The 12436-nt window shown below is 43.6% G+C and overlaps 1 protein-coding gene across 4 annotated transcripts in view; it reads right to left on the bottom strand.

Annotated features, from left to right (window-relative positions):
- ALDH18A1 (aldehyde dehydrogenase 18 family member A1) overlaps nucleotides 1–6444 on the bottom strand; it is a 49726-nt gene extending 43282 nt beyond the window's left edge. For 2 of the 4 annotated variants that reach the window (XM_005566057.5, XM_005566054.5), the window contains exons 1-2: nucleotides 6362–6444; nucleotides 3086–3201 (exon numbers count right to left, since the gene is read on the bottom strand). In XM_005566057.5, coding sequence (XP_005566114.1) covers nucleotides 3086–3173 — 88 coding nt within the window. In that variant the 5' untranslated portion in view covers nucleotides 3174–3201; nucleotides 6362–6444. Of the gene's footprint in view, nucleotides 1–3085; nucleotides 3202–6201 lie in introns of all 4 variants that reach the window. The other 2 variants (XM_045361292.3, XM_005566055.5) reach the window with 1 other exon arrangement.
- Between the last annotated feature and the right edge of the window lie 5992 nt (nucleotides 6445–12436).

Here is a 12436-nt window from a genome sequence, read left to right on the forward strand (position 1 = left end):
TGACCTCGTCAAAAGAAAAACTTTTCCTATATGAAAGACCCTGTTAAAAGAATAAAATGACAATCTATGAGACTGAGAGAAAATATGTGCAAACCACCTATCCAACAAAGGACTAATACCTGGAAGTGCTATGGTTTGCATATGGTACGGCCCTACCAAGTCTCAGGTTGAAATATGATCCCAAGTGTTGGAGGTGGGGCCTGGTGGGAAGTGTTTGAATCACAGGGGCAGATCCCTGATGAACAGCCTGGTGCCATTCTCAGAGGGAATGCATGAGTCCTCACTCTTAGTTCCCATAAGAAATGCTTGTTAAAAAGGGCCTGGTTCTTTCTTTTCTCTCTCTTGCTTCCTCTCTGGCCATCTGATTTTGCACACACCAGCTCCCCTTCATTTTCTGCCAAGAGTAGAAGCAGCCTGAGGCACTTACCCAATGCAGTTATTGGTGCCATGCTTTTTGTACAGCCTGCAGAACCATGACAAATAAACCTCTTTCCTTTATAGCCTCAGATATTCCTTTATAGCAATAAAAATGGACTAAGACAGGAAGATATAGAGAATTCTCAAAATTCAATAGTTAAAAAACAAACAAACAAAAAGAAACAACTTTCCAATTCAAACTGAGCTAAAGGCCAGGTGTGGAGGCTCATGCTTATAATCCCAGGACTTTGGGAGGCTGAGGTGGGGGGATCACTTGAGGTCAGGAGTTTGACACCAGCCTGGCCAACATGGTGAAACCCTGTTTCTACTAAAAATACAAAAATTAGCTGGGTATGGTGGTGGGCACCTGTAATCCCAGGTACTCAGGAGGCTGAGGCAAGAGAATCGCTTGACCTGGGAGGCGGAGGTTGCAGTGAGCTGAGATCGCGCCACTACACTCCAGCCTGGGTGACACAGCGAGACTCCATCTCAAAAAACAAAAACAAAACAAAACAAAACAAAAACTGAGCTAAAGACATGAACTAACATTTCGCTGAAGAGGATATAAACACATGAAAAGATGTTCAGTATCATTAGCTATTAGGGAAAGGCACATTAAAGCCACAATGTGATATCACTACCTACCTATCAAAATGGCTAAAATAAAAAAGAGTGACCACATCAAATGATGGTAAAGATGTAGAGAAAGTGAATCACTCATACAATGCTAGTAGGAATGTAAAATGGTACTGCCACTCTGCAAAGACAGTTTGACAGTTTCTTATAAAACTGTGTTAGGCCATTCTTGCATTGCTGTAAAGAAATACCTGAGGCTAGGTAATTTATAAAGAAAAGAGTTTTAATTGGCTCATAGTTCTGTGGGCTGTACAGGAAGCATGGTGCTGGCATCTGCTCAGCTTCTGGTGAGGCCTCAGGAAGCTTATAATCATGGCTGAAGGCAAAGGGGAAGCAGGCATCTCCAACAGTGAGAGAGAGAGAGCAAGAAGAGAGAGTGAGGGGGTGGTGCCACACACTTAACCAGATCTTGTGAGAAGTCACTCACTATCTCGAGGACAGCACCAAGGCATAAGGGATTCACCCCCATGACTCAAACACCTCCCACAGGCCCCACCTCCAACACTGGGGATTACAATTCAATATGAGATTTGGTAGAGACACACATTCAAACTATATAAAAAACTAAACATGCAGCTACAATCTGACCCAACAACTACACTCTTAGGCATTTATCCCAGAGAAATGAAATTATGTTCACACAAAATCCTGTACATGAATGTTCATACCAGCCTTATTTATAACTGCCAAAAAATGAGAGCAACCCAGATGACCTTTAATGGCTGAATGGTTACAGTAACTGTGATACACTCATAGCATTAAATAGTACTCAGTAATATAAAGGAACTAACTGATACACACAGCAACTTGAATGACTCTCCAGAGAATTATACTAAAGGAAACAGAATCCCAAAAGGTCACATACTGGATGATTCCATTTATATAACATTCTTATAATGACAAAATTATAAAAATGTAGACCAGATTAATATTGGCCGGAGGTTAGTAATAGGAAAGAGGACAGTGGCTGTTAAAGAGAAATAAAAAATCCTGTGGTGATTGAAATGTTCTGTATCTTGATCGTATCAATGTCAATACCCTGGTTGAGATACTAGGTGAAATTGGGTAAAGGGTATAAGGGACCTCTTTGTACTATTTCTTAAAACTGCAAGTGAATTTATAATTAGCTCAAAATCTAAAACTTAATTACAAAAAAAGTAATGAACAAAAATAGCATGGGGTTGGGCACAGTGGCTAACGCCTGTAATCCCAGCACTTCGGGAGGGAGGCCAAGGCGGGTGGATCACCTGAGGTCAGGAGTTCGAGACCAGCCTGGCCAACATGGCAAAACCCCATTTCTACTAAAAATAAAAAAATTAGCTGGGCGTGGTGATGCACACCTGTAATCCCAGCTAATTGGGAGGCTGAGGCAGGAGAATCGCTTGAACCTGGGAGGCAGAGGTTGCAGTGAGCCAAGATTATGCCACTGCACTCCAGCCTGGGTGACAGAGCAAGACTGAAAAAAAAAAAAAAAAATGTAAAAATTTATTTTGGGGGCAATAAATACAGGAAATACTTCATTGACCCAAACACTCAGAACATTTCACCAGGAGACTACCTCTTTGTTTCCTTATTTGGCAGAATTTTGTCCAATTCTGCCAAATTACATCTTTTTGTTTTTTTTTTCCTCTTTTAAACCTATTTTCTTGGCTAGGCATGATGGCTCACGCCTGTAATCCCAGCACTTTGGGAGGCCAAGGCAGGCAGATTGTTTGATCTCAAGAGTTCAAGACCAGCCTGGGCAACATGGCAAAATCCCATCTCGACAAAAAATTAAAAAGTTAGAGTCAGTGTGGTGGTGTGTGCCTGTAGTCCCAAGTACTTGGTGGGCTGAGGCAGAAGGATTGCTTGAGTCCAAGAGGTCTGGGCTCCACTGAGCTGTTTGTGCCACTGCATTCCAGCCTGGGTGACAAAATGAGACCCTGTCTCCAAACAAACAAACAAACACTTTTTTTTCTCTTTGAAAACCTTGTTGAAACACACTTTGACTATCAAACTTCCCACATACTCATAAGTTATCTATGGTACATACGAGATCTGGAGACGGTTGTACACTGGACCCAGGGCAGGAGATGTTGGTTGAAAGGCTGGAACCCACAGCGGTAAACTTGACTCAACATGTTGCGATGTGGTCACCGACCAAAGTATCTGCAGAATACATTTTTTAAAAAGTGAGTAATGAAAAATACTGGAGAATTCATTTCATTTCCCTCTCCTTCCCCTTACTCTCAGAGTAAAAATATGACTCTCCTGCTCTAAACTCTGCTGTATTAGACAAACTCCCACCTCCTCTATATTACAGAAAAGAGAGAAAGAGTAAGTGGCTCTTTTCTAGGTCTCAACCCTAGCCCTTCCTTTCCTAGGACCATCTTAGTTTTTATGTAAGCAAATAATAATGCAGGGTTAGGAATATTTTGTGACACAAAAAATATCTGCTGTTTTTGGTATCTTCCAAATTAAAAAAAAAATCTTTCAGGTGCAATGCTTATGTATTAATACTAAATCTTCATATAATTCCTGTAACGGATCCAATATCCTAAAACAACCATGTCCACTTTTCTCCTGACACCTCCCAACAGAACTGGGAAACGCACCTATTTGAAATGTCAGCTTGATCCTTGCCAGCCAGCCATGAGAAGCAAGAGGAAAGGGCAGAGGCTGCTGCCATGTTTTTCTTCCTGATGCCCCAGGATTATAAAGTAACTCTTGTACCCCTGGAAGGCAGTGGCAATGTCTGCAAGTGGCTAACATCTAAATCCTGTGGAGGATGAGAACATGGCTAGAAATCTTGGTTGAGAATATGAGGCAGTTATGGGCATTTCCTCACCCTGGGTCAAATTTGAGACTTTAGACAAAGAATAGTTTATTTCATAAAAAAGTAGGGGACTCCTTCCTATATGTACAGGGAGAACAAGCCATTCATTATTGTAGCTCTTTTTTGTTTGTTTGTTTGTTGAAGACGGAGTCTTGTTCTGTCGCCAGGCTGGAGTGCAGTGGAACAACCTTGGCTCACTGCAACGTCTGCCTCCCGGGTTCAAGAGATTCCCCTGCCTCAGCCTCCCAAGTAGGTGGGACTGCAGGCACGGTGCGCCACCACACCTGGCAAATTTTTTGTATTTTAGTAGAGTTGGGGTTTCACCACGTTGACCAGGATGGTCTCGATATCCTGACCTCAAGATCCACCTGCCTCGGCCTCCCAATATTGTGGCTCTTTTTATGCTACAGAGACACTGCTGTTTACACAAGAAAAACACTTCGGTTTCTTTGTTTGTGGGCCTCCTTTTAACTTTTGTTCTATGGATTGGTGGATATATCCCAGCCCTCTTAAATGTGCCTCAGAAGACTAGCATTTAGCCCCATAGTGAAGAAGAATAAGGCATGGTGTTATTGCTTTACAATTTATACTGCACAAGGCACTGAAATAGGACAGAGAATGGAAGGATACAGCTGTTCTAAAACATATGGCATCTAGTAGGCAACAAAGTATTAATTGATCTTTGTTATTTCAGTTTTTTCATAACACTGAAGTATGATTTTGGCACATGATCTATGTTTGCTGCTTATATAAATTCCTTCAATAATGGCTGCTAAACAATTATTTACATGTGAATTCTCCAAAATAACTATAGAAGAGCCAAAGGGTAGAACAATCAAATTCCAGTTCCACCTCCCTAAGAAACCTTCCCCAGCAACTCTAGTCTTCACAGCTGGATATATATTCCATAGGTTAGATTTTAAATAACCCATGACTACTGCTTTTCCCATCTGGATTACAAACTTTCCATTGACAATATGGCAAAAACGATGAGGAACAAGGCCTTTGAAAATGGTCAGACTTGGGTTCGTGCTCTGCACTTGCTATCTGTGTGTGTGTCTCGTGGAGAGCTACCTAATTTTCCTAAGCCTCTGTTTCCTCACTTACAAATCAGGGATACTAACACTAAGGACCTCATGGAATTATAGCGAGAATTAAATGAGATAATGCGTGGAAAATGCTTGGGTACAACAGATGGTCAGTAAATGTCAGTTTTCCTCTTTTTGTCTTTTAGGCACTAATGATGCCTTACGATAATTTTCTCCTTAATTTCCTTCAAGACCCATCACAGGAACAAAGAATTCAACGAATATTCACTGTTAGATACAATCACACACATATATTGACTGACTGTGTACCTCTCTGTTACCCAAGAGTGATTGAAAGCTCTGAACACTTACGGTCACTGAATTAGAGGTTGAAGACTGACACAGAAACTAAGCCTCCTGGCCTCTTCCGTGTACCACTATCTCTGACTGACCTCGGAGGTTACATCTACTCTGTCACTGTAATGGATAGCTCACTTTGCCAGAGTGTATTACGCCCTCGAGAAGCACACAGTTGATCCCAAGGAGCAAAGAGTGTGTGTGTGTCTGTCTAGACTCATATCTAGATTCGTGTGACTGCGTCTAGACTCTCTGTGTGTGTTTAGACTCCGTATCATCAGTTGAAAAAAGTTTTCATGTTCTGACTCAAGACATTTCTCAAGTATCTCTTCACAGACTAAACAGAAAGCCCTTATCTAACTGATTTGCACAGAGAAGTGAACTTCAGTCCCAACACAGTTAATCCACAAACACATGCTCGGTATATGGCTCACCACTTAAACACAAAGATCCGATGGGCCTCACCACCTCAGAGGGCAGGGGACAATGATGGGGGAAGGGATGAGGTGGGGTATCTGGGTGCACCCTGCTGTAACAGGAAGGCCCCAGCATACACAGAATGCAATACTGGAAAGGGAGTCTGGCTTTGAGGAGGGGATCACGAACGCCCGGAGGGCCGCGGGGAACTAGAGACCCAGGCCCGAGATGTCGGCGTGTGGCCAGCTAAAACCCGCGGCATCCCGGCGCCGCCACCACCGCCACCACCGCCACCACCAGTGCAGGCTCCGGACTCTCCGATCGAGAAGGGGCCCGCGGAGGCCTGAAGTCTCCACTTGGCCCAGTTCCTCACATGGTGTACCCAGGGGAGGCCGGGGAGGTCAGGGGCCCGGAGCCATCCGTAGATCCCGGGGCCGCCGCGCACCGGCATATGGGAGCGCGCCGGGGTTTTGCAGCGCGCCCTAGGCGGCCCGGTGCAGCCGCCATCCCTCGGCCAAGGCCCACACCTACCCGCGGGCCAGATCCCTGGGCCCCGGCACCTGCTCCGGCCGCGCCCCCGCTCCTCTGTGACCAACGGCCCGGCGCTCACGCCCCTCGCGCTAGAGCCTGGACGCGCATCAGCTTCCGCAGAGACTAGGGCGCCTAGCCATCCCCGCCGCTCGCTGCGTACCTGCCTCACCACCGCCGCAGCCGCCGGGCACTGCCACGGGTCCGCACTCTACGCCGGGCTGATTCCAGCGCTCGCTCGCTCTCTTTTTTTTTCCGTCCACGTCCCGCACGATGACGTTACGTCAGTGGCGTAAAAGTAAACCTGGGCAGCTGGGCCTACGCTGTTGACGTCGGGCGAGGGCCTGGCCTGGAGCTGCGGCGCGGCAATGGCGTAGGCCCCTTTCGAGAATTAGGCCCGCGGTCCACGTGGCTGGCCCGCCCACTAGGCCCCCGCTAGCTCGAGGAGGCGGGACTCGAGTTCAGGGGGAACGCCCACGTCCTGGGAGGGGACATGGGCCGAGGACAGGGGCGAAGACAGCTTCCAAATGCCGCCCCAGCGGGCCTTCCAGGGAGGTAGAAGAGGTGCCTGGCATCCTCAGCTGCTGGTAGATTTCATAAGGTGTGTTTGTCAGTGTTAACCATATATGCCGGGCACACCTCGGAAATAGGTTGGATCAACTTACTTACGTTAGTTACTCCAGGCACATCCTGGGAATAGATTGGATCAGTTTACACACATTTGCAAACTTTGGCTCCTTAAATGGAAGCATTTTGACACTGCAATCAAATTGCTTGCCCCCTAGTCATCTGGAGATTTCCCCAGTGGTCCCATCTCAACTCTCTTTCATCAAAGGCAGTTGTAAGAATATTGCATTTTAAAATAGGATATTCAATCTCTGACAACTAGAACTATTCCAAAGGTGAATGCAGACTCACCTTTAAAGAGGGACCAAGAGAGACCACAAAAACCTCCCAGCACAGTGGTGTGTGCCTGTACTCCCAGCTACTTGTAGGTGGAGGCAGGAAAACCACCTGAGCCCAGGAGTTCAAATCCAGCCTGGACAACACAGCAAGACCCCATCTCTTAAAAAGAAAAAGAAAAAAAGTGAAAACAGAGATTTTTCTCCCTCTTTCTTTGCTGTGTTTTGCTCAAAGGACACATTCCTGCATAGGCACATAGTGCTGGGTGGTGGGAGGGCAGCACTTGATAGGAGGTTGGGCACAGAAACGCATCTTGCCCTTCTGTCGTCCCTGATAACACTGCTAAGTTTATTTATTCATTTTCTTGTTCATTAAACACTGGCTACTGCTATGGTCTGAATATGTCCCCCAAAATTCATATGTTTGAAACTTAATTCCCATGCAAGACTATTGGGAGGTGGGGCCTAATGGGAGGCATTTGGGTCAAGAGTGCTCACCTTTATGAGGAGAGTGACCCTCATGAATAGATTAATGCTGCTATCAAAAGTTTTGTGGGGGTGGGTGTCCTCTGCTGCTCTTCTGCCCTTCCACCATGTGAGGATACAGCAAGAAAACCCTCATCAGATGCTGGCACCTTGATCTTGAACTTCCTAGCCTCTAGAACTGTGAGAAATAAATTTCTATTATTTAAAAATTATCCAGTCTGTGTTATTGTATTTTAGCAGCACAAAATGGACTGAGACAGCAAGTTAATGTACCAAGCATTCCCTGGGTGTGGAAGAAGACATAGTTGAGTCCACAGCCTTATGAAAGAGAGAGATATATGAGCAAATAATTACAATACCATGTGATAAATACTAAAGAATGGGATGGCCAGACATTCAGGGATGGCTGAAATGGTTTGACTTTGTGTCCCCACCCAAATCTCACCTTGAATTGTAATCCCCATAATCCCCACCTGTGGATGGTGGGACCTGATGGGAGGTGATTGGATCATGGGGGCTGTTTCCCCCATGCTGTTCTCGTGATAGTGAGTTCTCATGAGATCTGATGGTTTTATAAGGGACTCTTCCCGATTCACTTGTTTGCTCTTTCATGCCTGCCACCATGTAAGACGTGCCTCTTCTCCTTCCACCATGACTGTAAGTTTCCTGAGACCTCCCCAGCCATGTGGAACTGTGAATCAAGTAAACCTCTTTTTTTTTTAATAAATTATTCAGTCTTGGGTATGTCTTTATAACAGTGTGAAAACAGACTAATACATGGCTTTAAAAAGAGTTGATATTCAAATTGTGCTTTGAAGCGCTAGAAGTAAGGGGTTTACCTAAAAGAGGAGAGGAGTACAGTATCATATGAGGAAGAGGGAATAAGGGAATGATATATGCAGAGGTGTGAGACACCCTGTGAACAGAGGCTACTTGCAGTAGGACATGACAGGAGAGGGGTCTGACTGGGATCCTACCTTACAAAGTGTTTTTTGTGCTATGCTAAAGATTTTGAATTTTATAATCCTCAAAAACAGAGACATGACTTTGTAAGTGCTGGAATGGTATGACCAGATTTTTGTGCCAGAAATGAGTAAAGAGGCCTAGAGCTGGAATGTTGATTATCCTATTGCAAAGGCACAGGTAAGAAATGGTGGCCAAAAAAAAAAAAAAAAAAACGCTTCAGCAGAGGAATGGGGGACAAAAAGGAGGGAGAGCTGACAGTACTTATTCAAAGTGGGAGAGTGAGAGAAGAGCAGTGCTTGGGAATCTGATGATGCTGCAATACCATGAATCAGGAAATCTATGAGGTGAGTTCTCATGAGATTTGATGGTTTTATAAGGAACTCTTCATCCTTTACTGGTTTGCTGTCTCATGCCTGCCACCATGTAAGATGTGCCTCTTCCCCTTCCACCATGATTGTAAGTTTCCTGAGGCCTCCCCAGCCACGTGGAACTGTGACTGGGGAACAACAGTTCTTTTGGGTGACAAATGAGAATACGAAATGTGTTAAATGTGGAGCATTTTGGATTTGCAGTAGGGTAGAAAAAACAAAAGAAATTAAATTTCCCTCAAATAAGTTATATCTGGTATCTCATCTTTTGTTTTAAGATTCTCATCATGTACTTAGAATGAATTAGGTGACTATGGGTATAGCTAGAGCCAAGGGACAGGGGCCTTCACTTTAGAAGGCCTGTTCTGGTTCTTAACTCACAGATTACCTTTTGGTAATAGCTTGTCTACCTTCCCTGCTAAAAGATAGGCTCCTGAGAACAGGGAAGTATATTCATGGAACATAAGAAATATTCAATAGATATTTGATAAATAAATAAAAGTAACTACTTTGGTTTAGTTTTCTCAAATAAGAAATAGGGCTAATGACACCATCCTTGTCTATCCCATAGGGTTGTGAAGAGTATAAAAAATGAACATCCTTTAACATTGTACAGACATTTTCTATTTTATTTATTGCTCTTATTTTTATTACTATTTTACTACTAATATTCTATTCCATCAATAAAGAGAAAGGAGTGGAATATGTAACTATGGATTAGGAAAAATTAAATTTCAGACATATGAGCTAGTTTTTCCCTCCATAGAAGTCAAGGAAGTAATTCAGCTATGATATTTTTCCTGTGTATGATAAAAAGACTGACTCTTTTTTTGACTGGAGAGATTTAATTTTTGTCTCAGCAATTAGAAATAAGGCTGGATATGACCAGACAGTCACACAGGAAGTGGGACATTTAGTATTGGTCTATAAGAAGGCAGGATTGAGAAGTGCTTCTTTAGATGCCATCTAAATTATTTTAGGCTTAAATTACCTTAATCTCAAGTTATTTAATTATAAAAACAGACACTCATTCGAACAGGACAATTTACTAGAAGGAGTAACTTATAGTCTCCAAAGGCAGAAAGTCAAATTGGGTCTCACAAGGGGCAGGGACAAGAAACTCAAGATGGTTCTCCATCTCTAAGTCTTTTGCTAACACTTTTCTTTGCCCATCTGTTTCCTTTTCTCCACTTTTCCTTTAAGATAGAGTCTCCATTAGTGAATATTTGGTGGAAAATGGCTTTCCTAGCTCTAAAAAGTCTTTCCAGTTAGTGCCCACTCATGACCCATTTCAAGTCTTGGTCTAAATTCCAAGTTCCTGTGAGAGAAAATTGTACTGGCCTAGACTGGTTCAGGACTCCATTCTTGGTCCAGTCATGCATGTAATGGAAAGATGGAGGCTGTCTCCTCCCCTCCTTAAGCAAAGCTCTGAGCAGTTGGAATTCTGAGAAATGGTGGCCATATTCAGGAGTTGGCAATGATGGGACCCTAAATGAAACCAGTTTGAGCCACACTATGCAGCATTCCACAGTTTCACAAACCAAGCTGCACATGAGAAGCACCTAAAAAACTTGACAAAATACTGATCTTGGAGTCCTCACTTCCCAGAACTGCCTCTTCCACCAGGGATTCAGCATTTCTAGGGGTAGGGCCCAGGAATCAGTATTTTTATAAAGCACCCTAGAAGATTACTTTGTGACTAACCTTTGGGAACCACTGCTTTAAAAGACCCAGAATACTGAACAAATACAATGATAAAAAAAGGGAAGTTACTCATAAATATGGAGTATTACATACAATACACAAGAAGTTGAGTTTTTTGTTTGTTTTATTTCTTTGAGACAGGGTCTCACTCTGTTACTCAGGCTGGAGTGCAGTGGCATGATCATGGCTCACTGCAGCCTCAACCTCCTGGGCTCAAGCGATCTTCCTGCTTCCACCTCACAAATAGCTGGGACTACAAATGTTCTGGTGATGGTTGTGTAACTCTGTGAATACATTTAAAACCAGTGAATTGTACACGTTAAGAGGATGAATTTTATGGTATGTGAATTATATTTGACATATACTTTGTTTAAAGGCACAGAATGGTCTCATAGCACTTCAGCATGAGGCTAAGGATCTGAATCACGGACCAAGAGGGACCAGATTCTGAAAGGGGCAGGTAGTCTGTCAGCAGTGGACTGGATGTCTGCTACCCCATAGATGAGGATGAGTTGTCACGTATTATTTTCCTTTAAGAAGCCCAAACCTGGAAAACTTAAATACTCTATTAGCTTTGTGGTCAGTTTTACTACAGGTCTCCTCGGAGGCAGGGTTACTGAATGAAATGTCTATGAAATGGACTATAGTGGGATCTGTGCTATCAGCTTCCCAGCTGCCGACTTCCCCTTGTACAGAAGCACTTCCTCTAATTTAATAACAACTGCTCAAAACTTTGCTTTTTCTTTCAGGGAAACTGGTTACTTTCCAAGTGCTTTGGAAAAGGGCAAAATGATAGAGATGATGTTTACAAATGTGCGTTTTCTTCTCATGAAGCAGGATTATAACTAAGCATATGCTTTATTAAAAGGCAGTTTTAATTTCAGAGCATTAATATGCTGTGAAGAAAACCAAACTATCTCCCAGTTCTGTCTGTCTGGCTTTCAAGTCCCCACAAAAGGAGCTGCCATCCTGCTTATCTTGGCTGTTTGGCCCATTCAGTGTTTCTACTAGTCACTTCAGGCCCCGAACCCTCCTGCCCATGAAAAACCCTGGGTCATCATGAGGGTTGCTCTAGGCTCCTGGGATCACCTCCCTCCCACTCACTCTCCCAGTCCCCTACATCCTGCCACGTTAGTTCCAAACTTGCCCCTCACTAGTCTAGGCCACACTGATTGCTTTTCTGAACAAATGTAGTCTCCTGTGTTACATGTCAATCTCCCCCCACTAAATTGTTAGGTCACTGAGGAGCTGCACCTTACAATTCCACATTCCAGAGTTTCACTGAAGTTGTTCTAGTACATTCTATTCTTTACATTCAATTCTTTGTAAAATGGATTTAAAGTTTCAAACAAGTAGATTTGGTATCTTACACCAAAAATTTGCCTTAATTACAAGGCTAGGATAATTCTGCTCCAGGCCTAAACCTTTTAATGTTTTCTATCATAGTTCCCAACCAATTCCTACCTGTTCAAGAGTGATAATAGGAAATTACCTTGTTTTCTCTGCAAGCCAGAATCTCTGAATTGGCAGGGCAGGCAAGGCCCTTTGTAAGCTGCCACTGCCTTGTGCTAAAACAAAAAATATTTTTTGCTGGACTCACTAAAGTCAGTGTCACAAAACTGGGGTCTTCAGAGTATATCTCCAAGGAAAAGAACCTAAGTCCCCTGATTTAAATGCTATTGTGTATTTATGAAAGTTTTCTCCCTCCCTGCACACCACTCATCCTTTTTTTGGGACAGTCTTGCTCTGTTGCCCAGGCTGGAGTACAGTGGCATGATCATGGCTTCCTGCAGCCTTGACTCCCTGGGCTCA

Source organism: Macaca fascicularis, chromosome 9, assembly GCF_037993035.2.
Source record: "Macaca fascicularis isolate 582-1 chromosome 9, T2T-MFA8v1.1".
Classification (NCBI taxonomy): Eukaryota; Metazoa; Chordata; class Mammalia; order Primates; family Cercopithecidae; genus Macaca; species Macaca fascicularis.